The sequence below is a fragment of the Filicampus tigris genome, chromosome 10, assembly GCF_054856515.1.
Source record: "Filicampus tigris isolate MCC_2025a chromosome 10, RoL_Ftig_1.0, whole genome shotgun sequence".
Lineage (NCBI taxonomy): Eukaryota > Metazoa > Chordata > Actinopteri > Syngnathiformes > Syngnathidae > Filicampus > Filicampus tigris.
In genome coordinates, this window is record NC_141226.1 from 9,433,455 (window position 1) to 9,454,693 (window position 21,239).

The window sequence follows — 21,239 nt, forward strand, 5'->3', positions numbered from 1 at the left end:
CACAATAGATTTATAGTTTATAAATATATTTTAGTTATATAGCCCAGCTCTTGTTGGAAGGGTTACTTTAAAATGTATTCCGATAAATTTATCTCTTACCTATTAAAAACTGTAGTTAGTATCATAACCCAAATACCATTTTATTAAAGTAATGTAGCTTTATTACCTTATTACCTTATTACCTTATATATATATATATATATATATGGATTTTACTGCTAAACTCATATTCCCAACTCTGGATTTTACTGCTTAAATCATATTCCACAAATGTAATATGAATTATTAGAATGGCATGTTTTGACTAGTGGAGGTGCACAGAAAATATATTTGTTAAGAAAATTTGGGGGTTCATTTCCACTTTAAAATGTGACATTTCCCCCTCGTTAAACGTTAAATTTATAACCATTTATAATCTTACGATTTTATGCTTAAGAACATACAACTTTATTGTAGATTAGAACTTTTTACCCCCCCCCCCAAAAAATCTTTGTTCTTGTAAAGATTATTGCTTTTGTTTATTTGTATACTTTATTCTCAAAACATTAAAACTTTCTTTCTCTAAAAAAATTATTTGTTGTCACGATGTTACAATTTTTTATGTAATCCTTACAAATAGGCTACTTTTTAATTCCTATGGCATTTAGGGGTATATGTAATTCTGTTTAATTGTCTCATGGATCATGAAGGCACGGTAAAATGTCTTCCTGTGAAGGCTTCCTTGACCCAAACAATTTGAGAATCCCTGAATTGGAGTTAATTGCCTTTACTACATTAAGTGAATGGCTCCACCCCCATCCACACCCGTAGGGGGAAGTGAGAGTTGAGAGTGAGAGAGGCGGGCAAGATATAAACCGCTCAGTCAACACAACACACCCCTGACAGACAGAGAGCAAATCAGAACAAAATATGAAGGGGAACTTGACTGAACGTGATGTAAAACAGTAGGAAAAAGGCGGACAGTTAAAGCCACTCTTCGGGTGAGTGTTCAATCATGGTGTGCCTTCTATTTATACGAATGGTGACTTTGGAAGTATGCGAGTGGTGCGGTGCACATGCCCTGTGCTTGTTTTAGATGCAGCGTAAACACTTGGAAGGTTGTTCTACAGCAGAGCCACAGTATTTTCTACACACTAGTAATAGTTGAGCCACAGTGGTCCCAGCACAGCAACACCCTCAGTCAACAGTCTAGCCCGCCTGAAACCACAAGTCCGTTTGCTGGATTGGTCAACCGGGCTGCAAGGATGAGGTAAGAGCAGTTTCTTTCATCCTGTAGCACACTGTCTTATCCTGATATGTTCTTAAGCTTGTTGGTGGATGTTTTAATTGTTATTATTGGGAAGCGCAATACAGTGCAAACAAGGTCGACCACTAGTCACCACACGTCCACTGGTGATGTTTAAAAAGCTCAGGGTGCGGTGGGGTTCCCAGCCCGCTCAGGCACCATCATGATCTGCCCCCGTGCAGGTTTGAGTGCAGGAAGCAGGCTATTCTCACCCGTTGCATTGTGCAGCACAGCTATTCTGAGGTCACCCATTGTGTCCCCCGCGTTTTTTCACGGCTCTCAGCGCTTTCACAGGGTCGTCCCTTGTATGGCAACATTTGCTGCGTTGGCTTTTTGCATTCAGATACCAATGTCTGCCAAAGACCCCCTTCGCCCTCATCCTCAATGCCACTACTAACTCCTCCCACTCGTTTTTTAAGGCCCGTTGCACAGCGAGAGATGCGGCCGAACTTGACTAAACTGGACGACTGCAAACAACCCATTGGGCATCTGATGTCAATTCAACATCATCATGACGTCAAAATCATTCAATTGACATCAAAATCATTCAATTGATGTTAAAGCGACATCAGATTACCGCTGGGAAATTACAGTCAGCGATTGATCCTCGCACACATAACCAACTCACTGCACCAGGAAAAATGTGACCGCTGGTTTTCTTCACGTCCACGCCACACCAGCAGGCATTATGGCTGTTTTGTCATTGTAACAGCACACTCGGTGCTGTTTTTGTTATCTTTGTATGTATTTTGTTTAGACAAAGACAGACGGACAGACAGACACTTGTATTCAAACTGTGAGAAAACGTAGATTTGCTTGCTGCATAAATGTGTACCTCACTCCAATACATCACAAAGACGCACACAATTTGCGGTCCGTTTATGGCCTTCCGCCTACAGCCGCGGTACCCTTCCGCTGTCTTTTTATCCGCCATTTTGTCCAGCCGGACCAAATAGAAATCGCCTTTAGGCCGGTCCGTCTATCATGTTAAACAAGCTTCTGTTAGCGTTTCCGACTACCAACTTTGACAAACTACCACTAAAACACTGTGATGATATGTGACACAGGTGAAACTTAGTTTAGTTGCAGCGGGCTAGCAGCTAGCTCCTTTGTAAAGTTGTTTAAGATGAATCAGTCCTTCAATGTCTTTGTCCCAGTGAATAGCGGTCACCACTTCCTAATTTCCCTCCATGTTGCCTTCAAACTAACCGATTGTGTGTGGCAGACACGACATGGCCGCTTCCCCGACTGCCGACTCCTCCTGACTACGTGCGGCCGTCTCAGCGACTACCGCGCGAGCGGATTCGGGGCGGCCCAACTTATCCACTTGTTGCACTCAAATAAACAAACGTGCCGATAATCTCTCTGTCTGCATTGAAATTGTAATCCTTCCAAATGATCCAAATTTTGAAAAATGTACCTGTAAGTCTGATTCCGTGTTTAAAAAAAAAAATGTATTCATGAAACTGTAACTGAACACAGTTACTTTTTTGTATTCTGAATACGTAACGCAGGTACATGTATTCCGTTACTCCCCAAGCCTGGTTTGTTACCGTTAAAAGAAAAAAAAAAAAGTGACACTAAATGTGCTAACTGACTAACGCAAGTGGTACCGACTAGCTCATCTGTAAATATACTGTATCTTGTGTGCCAGTAATGAGTATACTGTAAATGGCATGTAGACCCCAATATCAATCGCGGGTGACCCCAAGATCTCAGCTTTCCTTCGCTATACACCTTTTTTTTTTTTTTTTTATTGTTTTGCCGTCATCCAAAAAGGTGCTGAAATGGAGTTACAAAGCACTTTTTTGGAAGCTTTCACAAACTCATGAAAATCCAATAACACTCAATTTGTGTGGCCGCAATCTTGTCACCGCAGTAAATGTGCTCTCCTTCCTCAGATGAAAATGAATGAGTGGCTGCTAAATGGCTTGGAGGGCGTGAGTAATTCTTCAGTGATGGACCATGTTTGCCAGCAGACCAAGCGATCCCCGCAATCACCGCCTCCAATGGAAGACCGGCTAAGCGCTGCACTGAGGCGCCACAGTAACACAGCTCCGAGCCTTTGGAACCCACCTCGTCGCTTCGCGAGCCCAACCGAGTGACAAAAAATGCTTTGGCGAGTCCGGCGCTTACGGAAGATGCAGTGTGTCCGGCTTATCACCACCTGTCTGGTGCTGTCGGTGCTCATGGTTTGGTGGGACAACGGCATGATGAACCACGTCAAGTCCTACTCGTACCGTCTCCTGGTGAACCGCTTCGGCGACATCAACAAGAGCCTCACCATCACGCGGGAGCAGGCCAGGAGCTACCGCAACTTCCGCACCCTGCTGGACCACCCGGACAAATGTGCCGGCCAGGACGTCCTCCTTCTGCTCTTTGTCAAAACATCCCCGGTGCACACCGGCAGGCGCAAGGCCATTCGATCCACTTGGGGGAACGAGAGCTTCATCTCGGATTCGCTGGGAGTGACGGTGAAGGTGGTGTTTGCCTTGGGAGCACCCCCGGGACCCAATGGTACAAACGCTATTATTCAAAGGCAGCTGTTCCAAGAGGACCGTCGCCATGGTGATTTGATCCAGCAGGACTTTTTGGATTCCTTCCACAACTTAACCCTGAAGTTGATCATGCAGTTCCACTGGATGCACAGGCGCTGCGCCCACGCTCGCTTCCTCATGACGGCCGACGACGACGTCTTTGTTCACATCCCCAACTTGGTGGCATACCTGCAGGACGTCAGGGACCGGGGCATCACTGACTTCTGGGTGGGCCGGGTCCACAGGGGCGCGCCGCCAAACCGCAATAAAGACAGTAAGTACTATGTACCTCTCGAGATGTACCAGTGGATATCGTACCCGGACTACACGCCCGGGGCGGGCTACGTGCTGTCCGGCGACGTGGCCGACAAGATCTACCATGCCACTCTGACATTGAACGCCTCGCTTTACATAGATGATGTGTTCATGGGCATCTGCGCCAAGGTAGTTGGCGTGTCGCCGCAGGAGCATTTGTATTTCTCAGGGGAGGGGAAGGTACCTGGCCACCTGTGTATCTATAACCAGATGATGACCTCCCACGGCCACGTGGACGACCTCCAAGGCCTGTGGAAGGCGGCCACACACCCGCAGGTGAAAGAGAGGACGTCTGGACTCCTAGGCAAGCTGTACTGCACGGCCGTGAAGATCTCTCTGCTCTGTCGATACCATCTCAACGGCTACCCTTGCATAGCTGCTTTTTATTGACATCGTACGAGGAGCATTTAAGAATACAGTAAGTCACCTGACTTACAAGTGACCGGACTTAGGAGTTTTTTCTGGTACGAGCCATCGCTCGGCCAGGTTTTTGTTACCGTCAGTGACTGTCGATTATATACAATATTTGTTTTGATAACTCGGCGCAATTTAAAAATAACATTGAAACCAAGAGCAAGCTTTTATGCTATCAAAACCTGTTACCATAGCTATGTTCATGGTGTGAACTGACAAATAAAAAATGTTTAAAAAACTCATCTTGTTTTAAGAGGTTAAGAGGGCCTAAAGAGAAATGTCCACATACATTTTGGAGTCAACTGATCCCTGTTATTTTGACAATAATAGCAAGCTATTTACAATTTTGAATGGACAAGTCTAGAGTCCCTCACGTGACTCACATCAAGACATGGAGGGAGGGGAGGGGGTGTGGCCATAATGCTCATTTCAAGGGGCGGTTCTAAAGTCATTCGTTTTTTTTTTTTTTTTTTTATTAATTTCTCCAAAACAAAGTGATATGATTGAAAATGCAAGCTAATATCATTTTCCCGATTTAAAAAAAGAAAAAAGGTACATAAATTGAGCTTGTTAGGGAAGAATGGACCATGCCGACCTGATGATCCCTTTAAACAGGTATTTCAACTTTCATTATCAGGAACAAAACACTTGTCTCCCTGGGGAAACAAGCTGTAGCACACACCATTTTATTGACAAGCATATGAATTAAGAGTATTTACTTATCATGGCAATCAAATATTTAATGTTTCAATATTGTATCGCTGAGGCTCCAGTGGATGGGCGATACCTTGCTTCTATGACTATGTTGCTAATAACGCTCCCTGGTTGATGTTCGTTTATTTCACTGCTGTCCTTGTTTTTTCCATCTTATACTGTAAATCACAGTGATCACAATCAATCAAAATCCCAAATGCAGTTGACTTCACTGCTCTCCAATTACGTCTTTCAAATCGTGTCATCTGCGGAGGTTGTAAAAGCAGTGGGCTTGTTTTGACAAACTAATGAGTAGAACTATACGTGTTCAAATGTAAGGGGGTAAAAGTCAAAAGTCGTCAGAAAAATGCAAACCTGAAAATGCCACTGAAGTACCATGAAAAAGTATTTGTACTTGTTGACTCATTACTCATGTGACTGACATGAACTTTATTGCTGAGCTCTGATCTGTTGTTTCGACATCATAATAGAAGTGAGGAAAATTGGGCAATTCCCCACATCCATGTCACTTTAAATATTTCTCAATCACTCATATTGCCTGCCCAAAAAATAAATACCGGTACTGTCTTTCATTAGGGTAGGGTTGAACTTAAGCTCTGAGTACTTGATTAAATATTTATTTTCCTGGATAGAGATGTTTTGTCTTGACTGAGGTCTTAATAAAATACATTTTAAAACTATTCACTAGGTTACGCAACAATGCAAAGCAGAGGTGACTTGAGTGATTTGTGCTCCTTGTTATGAAGCCAAAGGATCGACAATCTAATGAGTCCAAAAATACCTGCGTGGCTTAGTGTAAAATTCCACACAGAGAAGGAAAATGTTGAATGTGACTGATAATGCAAGCAGTTAGTGAACTGAAATAAAACAAGGTGTCATAACATGCCCAACTTTTTTTTTGGTGTGATTTACAGTACTTTATTTGAGAAATTGCGTAAATCCATTAAAAACATTAAATGGATCTCTATAACAACTTAAATGTAATGTTGCACTTTAGTATGAATACCACACCACTGCAAAGTACAAAACAAAATAATCAAGTTTCTATTCAAAATGAGCTTTATCTTTATTAAAAAGCAGAATATCATCTTTTATTAACTTGTGTTATATAGTGGCCATTGTATACACTAATAAAAACTCATTAGAGGGCAGCACATTATATTGGTAGTCCCTCATAAATACTACACAATGGATTGTAAACGAGAGCCCTTGTAGCAGCTGTTGCATTAATTTGCCTTTTTTTTTTGGTTTGGTCATGTGACATCTGCAAGCCGAGCCCTGGCACTATGATGCAATTTTCAGTCGACAGCAAGTGGCAAAATGGCCACCACCTGAGAAAAAAATGAGTGGATTTTGTTATTTAACTCATATATTTCACAATCCCAATATTAACCAGAATGCCCTCTTTCGACTAATGGAACTACATGGATCATATTATTGCAAAGACACATTTTTACATTTTTTACAAGGCGGGTCAGATTAATCTATGGCACACACAAAAAAAAAATGATCAAGGAAACTAAAATGATTGATGATGAATACAATTAGAGTGCATCAGCCTTATTTTAATTTTATCTCCAAATGGCCTAGCCTGCCTGGCAGTCAAGTTTTAAGGACCAAATGTTACTCTTGAGCCTGAGAATTTGCTCACCTTGCCATTGGATTAGCATCAGGATTACCCTTCCAATGTCGTTTTTGGCAGCTAACACCCACTCATTTCATTTCCAGCTTCATGTGGTAGCAAAATCAAATTGAATGCTCTGAATTTCAGAGCTTGATCAGAACGTTTCTTATGAGGCAAAACTGGGCCAAGTGTCTGAAAGTGTTGCCAGTTACCTTGAAAAGTAATCTGATTTAGGCCTACTCGCAATTTCTTAAAGTAACTTGGTTAACTGAGTATTTTATATTCTATTTTAGTAACTACAAGTTAATCAGTTAAATTCATTAGCTGCATAAGGCACATTAACTAGTATAAATGCTATCAGACACAATCTAAAAGTGGATTGGACACAAATCCTACATAAATTATAGGACTGCCAATGCCAAATTTAGCATGGCATACTAAAAAACAGATAGGTATGACTTAACTTGAACCTCGCCAACTTAGTTTTACACACATCAAATAGCAGCATTAATTTATTTACTGCTAAGAACACACACTCTGAAAGAACACTTAACTGTCTTCGCTAACACGTGAAATAATGTTAGCCGAGTAATTTACAACTGCAGTAATTTTATCCTCGCTCTTTCCCGCTTGCATTATTATGGAAGCCCATTCCCGCTAGAATTTGTTTTTTTCTTACTTGGAAGAAGCCTACAGTAAACCTACTGCAAGTTAAAAAACATAAAAAGGGTTCTTCTGGCTTCTTCCAAGTAACAATTGTTTTGTTTTTTTTACTGGCGGGAATGGTCCTGACATTTCGGTGATGTCATTCAAACTACGGAGAACCTGCTGAAAAATCCTAAATGAGTATTTTGTACCTAATAAATCACCATTGTTACTAATCTACATTGCCCTGTAGCATTTTAATGTGCAATTTATGTCAGCTGGTATTTACCTTCCTGGTTTGTTTTATTTTTGTTACATTAACTGTAGAGTGAGTATCGTGACATTCTGGTATTTCCGTAAAATTTTAACTTTCCTTTAACTAAATGAGTTAATCATGTCTGTTGATTAATCATTAAGGCTTCCTGCTTCACACATTTGTCCTTAACACAATAGTGACAAACTGGCATAAGAAACTGTAATAATCTGCTTGGAAACAGTAATCGCATTAGATTACTCATAACTGGAAAAAAGTGCTAACAACTGCATCACTAGTGGGTGTTGAGTTATAACGTCAAGTCCAGGACAACAGTAGCTTTAACAGCAACTTTCATTTATTAAGACATTCTTACAATTTGAGATCTGAAAAGTAGTGCAGGGGGAGGTGTGCATGTCTCTAAATGCCAATATACTCTATTGTGAGTAAAACACCAGCAACCTATGCATGGCCAAACAGAAATTCCGACAGCAAGTTGGATGAAAACATAACACAATTAAATAAACATTCACAAAAATGCAAATACAAATCTACTATATTATATAATACCATAAGTGCCTCTAGTAAGCAGGCCCACAACACATCGCACATGTTAGCATAACAGAATTTGCAGACTTTATACAGCACTTGTACCTTTTAGTCCACAAGAAGGTTACTAAATGGTGGAGCACATCAAATATACGCATTATAATAGAACATGAAAAGAAATGCCTGAAAAGGACCACAATAACAGACCCCATGGCTTTGTAGCTCCAACCAGCCAAAACTGTGCAGGTTCAAAGCCTACAAGTGCCCAAGAGGGACTACCATAGAAATCACCTCGTGAAAATATTTAGATCCAAGGTTTAGCATCAATACGTTGTTTTATTTTTTTTCCTCCCCCACCCTCTGGAATAATAAGCACAATGCAAGTGTACAGTCAACTACCACTGCGTTTTATAAAGGAAAAACCAAAATGCTCAAATGAGGTCTGCCACATTCATGGGCATCTCCTCCACCGTAGTATTGTAAAATGTCTCAATGTCGCGCAGAATCCTCTTGTCCTCTTCGGTGACAAAGTTAATGGCAACTCCCTTTCTGCCAAAGCGGCCACCGCGGCCAATTCTGGGAAGGGAGGGCGGGAGTCAGTCAAGTCAGGAGAATGTTTAACTCTCATCCCCAATTCAACTTACCTGTGAATGTAGTTCTCTCGGTTTGTAGGAAGGTCATAGTTGATGACCAGGGACACTTGCTGCACGTCGATTCCACGAGCCTGGGTGAACAATTGATAAATTAGTCCAGTTATTTATTTCAAATCATGACGTTCGAGAAAAGTTCAATGATATACTTTAATGTCGCTCGTGTATAAGTAACGGATTCCTACATTAGAGGAAGCCATTGTGGAGCATGAGCCCTGCTCTCCCAAAAGTTCATTCTGCCAAGTCATTGTGGGACTTTGACAGATTTTTTTTGTAAACTTTTGGGGCTTTACACAATTCTAACAAATAACTACCATTTCAATGATGCCCAATCACATTAACATGTTCAATTATCCAGTTTACTTAAAATAAGTAAAAAAAAAAAAAAAAAAAAAAAAAAAAAGAAGAAGTACTTGCTTAACTTCATAAATCTATGCTGAGCCACATAGTGGCAGGCAAAACAATAAAATGCCTTCCCACTAGATGGCAGAAGGTACAATCTGCCTGTGTATCTACCAGTGGCCATTCATACAACAAAATCATACTTGAAAGTAAACGGGGCCAATTTCCCAACAAGTAAATTGAGAATAGATTGTTGTATAACACCTTGTGTGGCATTTGTTTTGTTGTTTGCCGTTTGAGTTTTTCCTTATGTAAAATGTGCCTAGGCTGAATAAAAGTTTGCAAAACACTGCTCCATTTGATACTAACCAGTAGATCAGTAGTGATCAACACTCTGCTTGAGCCAGACCTGAACTCCCTCATAATGACATCACGCTCCTTCTGGTCCATATCGCCATGCTGGGAAGAGAGAAAGCACAAGTTCCTGTTCAGTCACTGTGGCTAGAAGAACCAAACAGCGCAGGTGTGGGGCCAAACATTTATTTATGGGACGGATGAGTACAATCTTACGAAAAAAACAAATGGATAAAAATTTAAAGTTTTTAAAAAAATAATTTCATCATTATGTATTCACCAAATAAAAAGTACATTTTATTGAATTTTTTAATTTTAGATGATTAATCATTGAGCTATTCATAATTATATTGCATAAACATTTAATGAAAAGTGTCTTAAAAACAATCCTATGAATTACCCAATATGGGGGAAAATAGTCTTTAAATTTTTTTAATAGAACAGGCATGCATGACTTAATACTTAACCATTTGGAAAAAAAGGGTGTACTTTTATTTTAGAAAATTTTTACAAGCCAAATAAATCAGTCATTTTTAATGTTTTATTCATAATTAGGGTTGTCCCGATCTGACCGACACGATCGGAAATTGGGGCAGATCACTTTATTTTCAAGTGATTGGTTGCAGCAGAATCCTTGTGTGCAGTTTTTACTCTGCCAAACGTCAAAATTTTATGGTAAAAACTACAAACAACCATCACTGAATCCCAGCTTGATAACTTATCAACACCTTTGTCTTTGTTACTTCATGCCTGGCCTCTCACAGTGGCCGGAGACGAGATGAAAACGCTCAGGTTAGTTTAGTGCTGCACAGAAGCTTGACAAAAATCTGATGGATTGAAAATTGGCCCAAAAGGATAAGCAGTTCAGAAAACGTATGGATGATTGATTGGAAGAACACTGCGGGTTCAGCCGTTCGACAGTGTATAGCAAGGGAACCTGGAGGTTCAAATCATTTTCATCTAAAGTTTTATTTATGCAGCATTGCCATTAGCGCATCAATAGGTTTTCAAAAAAGTGAATTTGTGGCTTGGACGACTGTAGTGTAGATAAAGCATTATAAAATCTAATTCGATCTTTCATTCTTATGACATTCTACTATTTCATTCAAAAAAAAAAAAAAAAGATAATTGAGACAATTTTGATGAGATCTTTCTCTTCATTGCATAGGTATTGATTGTGGACTTGGTATTGGCAGATACTCAAAATTAAGCGACTTGGACTGACAAAAACCGTCATCGGGACAACCCTATTCAAAATTATAATGAAATATTCTGAGATTCAATAAAATAGAATATTGATGTACATGTAGAATGTGTTAGGTGCTAACACTTTACAAAACAATATAAATCAAGGGTCACCAAGAGTGTGCAGGCCACTTAAAAGGATGGCACAAGTAGCCCACGGGCTCGTTCTAAAAAAAAAAAAATGGCTCACCGGTGATGTGACATTTCGATTTCTCAGGAATGTTGAAGTGATCATTTGAAAAGGCATCAATTGCTGAGATCTATAGAAATCAAGTTTTGCATAGATATCCGTTCCCCAATTTAAATCATTGTTGATGATTGTGAGAAATTAGCATGAGCGGTGTCTTCAATAAAAGGTCATTTGAGCGAACCTGTTACTTCAGAAGTGTGCATCAAAATAGCCCGACACATTTACCTGCATCCCAGAAGTAGCTCTTTGTTTGAAAAGGTGATGTACAGACACGTCCATAATTATTGGGACATCAATTCTCATCTTTTTGGATCTAAATACCACCACAATTGAAATTAACAATATATGACTTAACTGTAGGCTTCCAGCTTTAATTTGAAGGCATTTACATCCAAATCAGGCTAGCAGTGTAGCAATTACAGTTTGTATACACGCAACTTCCACTTTTTGTAGTGCCAGAAGTAAATTGGACAAATTAAGTTTAGATCCCAACTCAAACTGACTTTCATATCTTGTTGCAAATCGTTTGGAGTCAATTCCACACTGAAGTCTGGAATGCACTGAGCTCACCAGATTGATCTCCCCCCTGGTGATACTCTACCAAGCCCAATTTTCTTCATGTTCTTTGGGCATCGCGTCTTCAGCAATGTGTGCATGTTCAATTGGGATTCAGGTCATGTGACTTGACCGTTGCCACAAAAAATAAATAATAAAACTCTTGCTTGGGGTGATTGTGCATCTGCTCTGTGAAGTACCATCCAATGAGTTCTGAAGCATTTGTCTGAGTATGAGCATACACTGCCCTAAACACTTATTAATTCATCATTCTGCTTTTGTCAGCAGTCACCTCAACAACATTTGTAGCCATACATGCCCAGCTAACCATAGAACCGCCGTGCAGCCGAGTGTCCCATTACTTTTGGTCTGTAAAACACAAACTGCTGGAATTCCTACACAGCTCACCTGATTTGGGACAAAAAAACACCCTCAAATTATAACATCTTGATTTCATTTCATTTCAAATTCAAAATTGTGGTGTTTGGAACCAAAAAGACAAGAATTACGCCCATGTTCTAATATTTATGGACTTGACTGTAAATGCTCTGCCGGCTGAATTAAACCTAAGAGGCCGTATACTTTATGCCCACCCGTGTAAGAAAAGGTTCACAATCCTACCAGAGCAGAAACTGTGAAGTCTCTAGCATGCATCTTCTCAGTGAGCCAGTCCACTTTTCTTCTAGTGTTGAGGAAGATCACAGCCTGGGTGATGGTCAGAGTCTCGTAGAGGTCACACAGGGTGTCCAACTTCCACTCCTGAGTCACACAAAATCACGTTACTTCAACAAATTCTTCCACTCCTGAGTCACATAAAATCATCAAGTTACTTCAACAAATTCAATCACAATTAAGTCCTTGATGAAAAAGCCATGTAGCACAGCATCTCGAGACAACGGACAGTGGACATTAAGAAAGAGGTCCCTCCACGCCTCATTTCCGAAACTGCGGCTTTAATCTCCTTCCCTGGTGTACCCGTGCTTACACACCTACATCGGCAGAGCCTCGGGAGGCTCGGCTTCTGCAGTTTGAGCAGGGTGCTTTAGAGAGAAGGCCCGTTTCAAAAATCAATACTACTCGAAACAGACCTACCTCCCGCTCAACATTTATGTAGAACTGCTTAATACCCTCGAGGGTAAGCTCTTCTTTCTTCACCAAGATGCGGATGGGGTCCCGCATGAACTTCTTGGTCACCTCCAACACATCTGTAGGCATGGTGGCAGAGAGCAGGACAACCTAGAGAAAACATTGATAGAAATCAGTAAGCGCATCTCAGGTAGGCAAGATGGAAATTAAAATAAGATGCCATCATCATGCCATTCTAGCACGCTTCTCTTTGCGTAGGGGGGTGGGGGGGTGGGTGAAAACTCTAATGCGGGAAGTCATGACTTATTGGGGCTGCCATATGAAAAAAATATTCATCATTACTTTGGTAATTGAAATAACGATTATTCAAACGATCACTTCTTTTTTTGGTACAAAACAAGAAAATGTAAAAAATAAAATGTAAAGACAAATGGAAGTAAGTTCCTTTGGGACCAAACAAAATTTTGTAAAATTAGCTATAAAAAAAAAAAAGGCAAACGTATAAATTCAAGTATGATTTCCTTGTGTAATCAGTGCGTTTGATACAAATGCACAACTTTTTTTTTTTTTTACAATTATGCCAATTTTGTAATTATGGCATGTGATTGTAATTGAATTCTGATTAATTGCACAGCCCCAAGACTTACCTTCCGATAAAATTGTCTTACCTGAATGTTTGTACTCAGTTTCTGGAAGATCTCATAGATCTGATCTTTGAAACCTCGACTCAACATCTCATCAGCTTCATCCAGAACAAACATCTTAATCCATTTTGGGGCTATAAGGGAATTCATCATTATGAGTTTGTTTGCCGACAGCGTGGACACATTTCACTCTTATTGAAAGAAACATTCCCAGCATGGCACTTACACAGATGTCTCCTGTTGAGCATGTCATACACTCGACCCGGTGTGCCCACAACTATGTGCGGGGCCTCGGCCTGAAGCTTCTGGATCTCACTGCGGAGATTGGTCCCTCCAATACAGGCGTGGCAGGTCGCCCCCATGTAGTCGCCAAGAGCCAGAATGACTTTCTGAATCTAAAGCGCAGGGAAGCAGAAGAAAAGCACACCGGCTCAGAGTAATACAGTAGAATGAAAGCACATTTAGAAAAAATGGGTGAGTGATCAGTGTGTCAAGAGCTCTCAACACGAAGAGTCAGTCCCGAAAGATGGTATGCCATCATGTCACCCAGTTATTCACACCAACAAATTCCCAAAGAAGACAGAGGAAGTTAAGCCAGATCACCGTTTAGACCAGTGCAGTCATGGACTGGGACTACACCAAATCTTAGGGGGATAAATTTTAAATTTGCAGAATTTACACGAGTCTTTAAAGAACGGTACCTTTTAGATCTGAAAAGTCTCCTCAATGTGCTGCCTAGGTCTGAGACACTGCTGAGATATTCATGAGTCATGACCTCAGGAACAGCATACCTGCTGAGCCAGCTCTCTGGTGGGAGCCAACACCAGAGCCTGAGTCTCCTTCTGCTCTATGTCCAGCTGCTGCAAGATAGAGATGGCAAATGTGGCCGTCTTGCCAGTGCCTGACTGGGCTTGGGCAATGACATCATAGCCTGATGGCAAAAGGGCACAGAATTATTCATCGCAAGACTAAACAATACAGGCAGTTATTTGTCAATACTTTTAAGTCAGTGATTGCCCAACCATTGTGCCAGAGCACATAAAAAAAATCTTGTGTCTCAATGTCTGTTCACGCCGGCAGTAACTGTCTTTTTTCGCCCTCCTCTCCTTCTCCATCCACCTCTCAGCAGTAATGCCAAGTACAGCATCTAATGTTTTTATTTCAATGTATTTTTTTCTTATACCAAGCATTTTGATGTAAAATTCGACTAACGGTGAAATCCGACATACGCATAAATTCAGGCTACATCGCCAGTGTAGGAATAGAACTCGTTCCTAAATTGAGGACTTCCTGTAATACTTATATCCCTGATTTGTGTGCCTCTGTGAGCGCACACCTGCGCTCCTCACTAGAAAATCAGCAACATTTGGCACGTGCCAATAAAGCTAAAACAACCATAACCTGTTTTAATAGCCATGGAGTAAAAGTACTTGATTGGCTTACCTGTTCCAATACACCTGATTCAAATTATTAGCTCATCAGCAAGCTCTGCACAAGCTGGAGAACGATCATGATCATTTGCCTGAGGTGTGTTGGAGCAGGGAGACGTGACACATGTGCTCGAGGACCGGAGTTGCTCACCCCGGTCATGACGAATATGAGGGACCAGAAATGCAGACGATCTTGCAACTTGGGCTCATTATCGCCTAACTGTGCCAAAGGCGCAAAGACTGGTTGGTCATATGAACTATTCCAATTTGGTTAAACACTCAATTTTTTCATTGTTGTATCTTTCTTCCCAAATCATCAAGTTTTAAACAAAGGCTTTAAATATTTCACTTTGTGTGGTGAAGTAAAAACATACAAGCTACACTTTTTGAAATAAATGTACTTTTCCCTCAATATTCGAAATTTTGTACTCACCAGTAGTTGCATAAAAATGTGGCTTTGCATTTATAGTTATACTTGCAAAATAGCCCACTTTCTGTTTTGTTCTTTCATTTATGCATTTTATATTTGTTCTGTGGTGTTTGTGCATGTTGTGCATCGAGTGTTGCCATAGTGACCATATCAAAGCATTGTTGTTACCCCTGTTATGGTGTTCGTGCTGCTAGGAAGGGTGCATAAACATACACAGTAGGGATGCTCCGATCGACCGGGCACCGATCATGATCGGCCGATTTCCGCGAAAAATTACGTGATCGGAATATTCGATCAAAGCCTTTTATTGCAGATCAAAACAGCCGATCACCCACACCTCATGCTTGGCTTCCGCGAGAGGAAATGACAAAAAAGGTGATTTGTTTAATACACGATGACGTCCCTCCGTCCAAAAGCATCACTGGCGCCGCCCCGCCCGCGCTACATTGACTCCAATTAAAATGCGCCACCAGAAAGGCTCCCTAACGCAGCCGCGCCTCCGCTGCGAGCAGAGGGGAGGAGAGGAGGTACGCAACACAAGGCTATGAAACACGAGCTGTGGGTGATCGGATGTTTTGATTGGCAATAAAAGGCTTTGATCGAATATTCCGACCACCGCAGTTGGTGTGAACATAGCATTGTCTGCTGTGTGTGGAGTTTGCATCTTGTAATACTGTATATGCCATGAAAAGGTACCTTGCGCGGGGAGCATGGCCAAAAGTTTCAACACAACCAACTTAATCCGACATTTGAAGAAGGGACTATGGTGAGTTTACGATGCTCACTGCATTGAACAAAGTCAAGGAGGACACAGCGCAGTATATTGCCACAGGGAGACGCATTGTAGGTCACTTGTGGGCAACAGACCCACTATATTATTTTATAATTCACAAAAAGATGAACAGTGCCTTTTTTCTTATTGACAAATGCACAAGATATTCCCGAGTCATTTCAATTTAGGAACTCATTGAATAGTTTATTCAAGTGAAGCCTGCATGTGACTATTGTGACTTTTCTACTTTGATTATATTCTGAACCATGCAATGTTGTTTATTTGACTTTTTCATAAGTCTTTTGAGACTGCTGACTATTTTGATCTGTTAAAAACTGTGTTACTAAAAGCCGTTAATTTAGGTTTTTCAGTTATCTTTGTGACAGTAATTGTTGTATTGTGCTAGCAATGGTTTTGTATTTCTTCATGCTTTTGAAAATATATATAGATTTTTGTCAAAAATACGGCAATAATATGGCCGTTTTTTTTTAACTGGCGCCCGTGGACGCCGTGTCGGTGACCCCTGATTTGAAGTATTATACTCTGTGTAATGACTCAAAAACATGTTATCTTCCTGAAAATTTGTTTTGGAGATCTGATTACACCAGGCAGCAACAATAGACATTCAGGGGATGTTTGGTGGTGTGCAGTGAGATTTTTATCCAATGTAAAAATGTGTGCTTTGGCTCAATAAAAGGTTGGGAAATGTTGACTACATTTCAAGTGATCAGTGAGTAAAGGGTATCCCCATTATTGGGTAAGTCCCGAAAGATGGTAAAGCATCATTTCACTCAAATGTACCACAGTTAATTGGAGTTTTAACACATTACTGTACCTTTAATGCAAGGGATAATAGCCCTCTGTTGAATGGCCGACGGCTTCTCAAAACCATATGCATAAATTCCCCGGAGAAGCGTCTCCTTCAGGTTCATATCATCAAAGTTATCCGTAATGTCATTCCAGTTGCTCTGAAAACAAAAACTCGAATTAACAAATGTGTTGGCATCTTGTACCATCAACTGATTGCAAAGTGCTAGTACCTCGATGACACCATCTGGCTCCATTCCATCTGGCCCCACATGGTCGCTGTTGAGACAAAAAACAATTAAATACAATTTCATTTATATGGCACTAATTCATAATACAAGTTATCACAGGGCACTTTACATAATGTAACATGGTCTAAAGAAACACTCCTCACACATTAATAGGCCAAGCGAATCCTACATGAGCAAGCACTACACAACGGCGGAAAGGGAAAAATTCTGCTTAGGAAGAAACCTTGAACAGGACTGAGTCTCAGTTGGGCAGCCATCTGCCCCAACCAGTTGGGCAGATAGAGCCATAAATTGTACTAATTGTCGAAGTAAAAATGTTGATTCTTTTTGGCTGCACTTCTGGAAGCACAGGCACAACTACAGGAATGTTGTCACGTTTATTCGGTAAAGGTAGACACATAACATCACGTCATGCCAATGTGCAACTGTGGAGCGACAGACGTGCCATCAAGGACACCGGCAATTGCTCAGACATTTCCAGGGCCCCCCCAAACACTCCAAAAATTGATTTATCATGTTTGACTGTATGCAACCAACAGTTTCAGCCTTAATATTTCATGCTCGTTTCAAGTGCTCGACCTTCCCTTCTCATGCAATGGACTATTCCAAAATATATATACCAAAAGGTTTCAACCTCTCACCGTGACAACAACTGTGTAACCGACAACAGCAACGAGCCAGATGCTCTTGGCAGTAGTTGCACTGCGGTCAGTGTCAGCCAAGGATGATGCAGTAGACACGAAGTACAAAGTGAGTCTTTTCATCACAAGCATATTAATACTGAAGTGGTAACTAACTTGCAATAGTAAACTAGATAAAATGTTGATTACCATTCTTATCAATTACAGTAAGTGTTGAGATGATCCCCTTGTTGGCTAACGTTGAAGTATTTTAAAACTTCATATTCCTCGAGACAAAAAATGTAGAAGAGAGAATGTTTTTACATTCAAATGTGTCAGCTGATGATTATATTGAAAATATTTTCAGTGCACATATGTGGAGGGCCTCATGACTGGGTTTGCCTCGGGCCCCCAAATGACTAAACTGAGCCCCTGCGACCACGTGGTTCCACCACGTGGTGCGGGAAAGATTGCTCAGTTATGGCGCAGTCGTGTCGGATTAACATTAAATAGTAACACGTAAAAAAAGGTTTGTAACTACTTGATGTGCAGTGATATGTTGACCTTGGCCCTAAATGACTCATGTAATAATCAGGCCTTTCGTTCGATTGTCGAACCAGACCGTCTCGGTTAACTACATTCCAAAAAAGTGCCGCTTATGTAACCGAGCAGGTTTCGCACCCGGGTGTGGAAGTTGGGGTCAAATTGGGCCACAAAATATAGTCGTATGCATTTAAGTACTTGGAAGAAAATTGCAACATGGAGCCCATGGTTCGATCACAGAGCCAACATGTCGGCCACTTGGGCCTATACTGTACTGTACAGTCAGCGGAGAATTGCACTACATTCAGCTCGATCGTAGCGTAGTCCGACCCGCTCACATTTACACCTAAATAATTTTTGACATAAGGTATATCTAAAAATAAATGAATTACTCACATTTAACACTCGTCGCGAACGTATACCTGCCAACCGTTAGCTACCCCATCCCGTTAGCAGCGTAGGCCCCGAGGCCGACGCTCCTATTCTGTTAGTCGACGAAATATATGGCGAAAAACATTTAAATACGATTCTAACCCACGCGTCGTTCCAATGTTTAGGTCATTCCGTGATTTTTATTACCTGTTGTAATCAGCAGAATCGTTAGACATGATACGTATCCAAGCTCGGCATGCGACTGGAAAGATCGCTGATGGCGACGTCAACTGCCTTTATGCGGCCGAACTACTTTCACCGTTTGAACCCAGTACTCACTGTCGTCAGGAATATTGCTTATGTTATGTGTATATTTTCCATCACATCATATCAAAATATAAAACGCATCAGATAGTCGAAATTGTGTCTACATATATTGATAAAAAAAACTAAATCATAGCTTACTATATTTATTAGCGGAAGGATTTTGCAGTAATAAATAGTGCTGCGGCAACTACGGTGCCCGGGAGAGAACAAACGTATATCTGTCGAGTTGCGTAACAGGGTTGTCTTTAAGCCAAAGGAATGATTAAATGATAACTATGCTTTGTATTATGGAAAAAAACACTATAAAATGTTTCTTAACATTTTTGTGCAGCCAGAAACTTTCTTACAGATAGGTATTTATTTACCAGGATTATAATCACTGTATTTTTCAGCGTCCTCGAACTACTGTGCCTCATACCGAGAGGTGTGTCTAATATTTTTGTGACTTTATGAAGAAGTCATTCCCATGCAGCGTATTTTGTTTAAAAAAAAAAAATAAACTAACAACCCGTTAACATTTTTTTGTTTGTTAGTTTTTGACACTTCTTCATCAAATTCTCTTTTGAACTACTGTACCTTATGTGGCCAGTGAATTTACAATGTGCACCGACTGGCATGATATTACAGAGATAATCAATGCAGGTTACTATTTATAATTGTGCTTCGACTGGTGGTGGGTGACATGGATCACATTTACCACGGTGAAAGGGACTGCCACACATGGAGAACTTGACACCCCACATACCTGTACATGCTGATACAGCGTCACTAGTGCTTCTGTGAACTAGTGCTATCTGACAACGAGCAAGAATAAAAGGCAGTCCAATACTCTTCTAAGTATGGGTTCATATTGCTTCGATTATTGAATACTACAGTTTTATATTAGACTGCACCCACGGGCCAGGCGTGGGGCAGCATGGACTTGCACAACACGATTCTTCAATCGACAGCCGTACAGACATGCTTCATATTGTTAGGCCTTGGCGTCTGCTCTCTTCTGAGACTACTAGTATTTCTAGGTCAATTTAATGAATGCTATTTCATGGTTCTGCTGTACTGACTAACTTATAGAATTGTTCAAATGCAAATTGAAAGGCTTAATTGGAGTGCATCGTGTAGTGGGTCACAAATAAGTCTAGTTTGACATGTGTCACAGTAGTTTTACCTGACTGTGTTCCAGTAATGTGAATACAGTAGTTCCTGCACTAGTATGTGAAGGGATGATCCAGCAGTGTTCATTTCCTGTCAAAACTGTCTGTCTTGCATTTGCCTGTAGACACATTGAAAAGTATTTAGAGAACGACAGTACCGTCCATGACACTGCAGTCAAGGGGATGGATGCTTCCTGGCTAATATTTTTTACTTTTTACAGCTGCTGGCAGGGGTAAATTGTACTGGCACATAAGGAGTGTGTGTGTGTGTGTGTGTGTGTGTGTGGGCGGGGGGGGATGTTACACCGCCACAAAAAACAACAACAAATCATTTGGAAAAACATATGCATATTGCATATGCTGAGAAACCTTTCATTACTGTATTAAAGATGGCAGCACAGAACGTCCATGGAGTAAACGTGGTTGGGTGCTGTAATGTCTTATTTTGCGGATCCGATATATGATGACATTGATCACTCGGTAAATTTATGACATTACAACAGACTACTGATTTTGCATTAAATGCAAAATATCTGCTTATCCGATCCAGCCGATCAGATCTGTGTAGTCTATACAATAGTTTTTGTCATCAAAACAACTATGTGATTAAGCAGCCACTTCACGGGTTGCAGCAGCTGACCCTCTGGCAAGCATAGAGTATCTCGAGGTCGGCTCTGCACGTTTACCTTAAAGTATCTCCACACAGCTGGCATGGCTCCTACGCCACCTGCCCAGAACGTCTACGTCAGGAAGGTAAGGTGGTATCAATATCATAGTATCACAGCATTTTTTCTATTTTGGTATCAGTGCATCCTTAGCTCACAACCAGCCAATTACAGGACAGGATGTATTCACACCGATGGACAATTTAGAGCAGGGATCACCAACTTTGGTCCTCGAGGGGCCCTATCCTACATGTTTTCGATGTGTCCCTCCTCCAACAAACCTTTTTCAAACGATCAGATCATCAGCAAGCTCTGTAGAAGCGATACTGATCATTTGAATCAGGTGTGTTGGAGGAGGGAAACATCTAAAACATGCAGGATAGGGGCCCTTGGGGACTGGAGTTGGTGATCCCTGATAGAGTCTCCAATGAATCAAACAAGCATGTAATACGGGAGGATATTTCTGGAA

At 40.9% G+C, this 21,239-nt stretch overlaps 2 protein-coding genes, 3 non-coding genes and 1 pseudogene across 5 annotated transcripts; 1 reads left to right on the plus strand and 5 right to left on the minus strand.

Moving 5' to 3' along the window:
- The window catches only part of LOC147140716 (uncharacterized), a 195,878-nt pseudogene that overhangs the window by 132,938 nt on the left and 41,701 nt on the right, over positions 1–21,239 (minus strand).
- Positions 828–4,929, plus strand: LOC147140722 (lactosylceramide 1,3-N-acetyl-beta-D-glucosaminyltransferase A-like). The gene is made up of 3 exons (XM_086043022.1): positions 828–980; positions 1,076–1,249; positions 3,187–4,929. Exon 3 carries the CDS (start codon positions 3,397–3,399, stop codon positions 4,525–4,527), a length of 1,131 nt encoding a protein of 376 aa, XP_085899148.1. The 5' UTR covers positions 828–980; positions 1,076–1,249; positions 3,187–3,396; the 3' UTR covers positions 4,528–4,929.
- eif4a2 (eukaryotic translation initiation factor 4A2) lies at positions 8,124–18,981 on the minus strand. The gene is made up of 11 exons (XM_086043291.1): positions 18,835–18,981; positions 17,075–17,120; positions 16,870–17,002; positions 14,194–14,333; positions 13,629–13,797; positions 13,427–13,536; positions 12,765–12,908; positions 12,294–12,431; positions 9,698–9,787; positions 8,981–9,060; positions 8,124–8,912 (listed from the first exon to the last, which is right to left on the minus strand). The coding sequence occupies exons 1-11, from the start codon at positions 18,861–18,863 to the stop codon at positions 8,768–8,770; spliced, it is 1,224 nt and encodes a 407-aa protein (XP_085899417.1). The 5' UTR covers positions 18,864–18,981; the 3' UTR covers positions 8,124–8,767.
- On the minus strand, positions 12,543–12,727 carry LOC147140724 (small nucleolar RNA SNORA81). Its single transcript, XR_015088533.1, has one exon. It is a non-coding gene; the product is annotated as a small nucleolar RNA SNORA81 (small nucleolar RNA).
- LOC147140725 (small nucleolar RNA SNORD2) lies at positions 13,879–13,950 on the minus strand. The gene has a single exon (XR_015088535.1). It is a non-coding gene; the product is annotated as a small nucleolar RNA SNORD2 (small nucleolar RNA).
- LOC147140726 (small nucleolar RNA SNORD2) lies at positions 16,756–16,827 on the minus strand. The gene has a single exon (XR_015088536.1). It is a non-coding gene; the product is annotated as a small nucleolar RNA SNORD2 (small nucleolar RNA).

Coding starts and splice junctions, on each gene's coding strand:
- LOC147140722 (XM_086043022.1), top strand. CDS start 3,397: ATGCTTTGGCGAGTCCGGCGCTTACGGAAGATGCAGTGTGTCCGGCTT.
- eif4a2 (XM_086043291.1), bottom strand. CDS start 18,863: ATGTCTAACGATTCTGCTGATTACAACAG. Junction 17,121..18,834: donor GATTCTGCTGATTACAACAG/GTAATAAAAATC, acceptor TTGTCTCAACAG/CGACCATGTGGGGCCAGATG. Junction 8,913..8,980: donor CGAGAGAACTACATTCACAG/GTAAGTTGAATT, acceptor CTCCCTTCCCAG/AATTGGCCGCGGTGGCCGCT.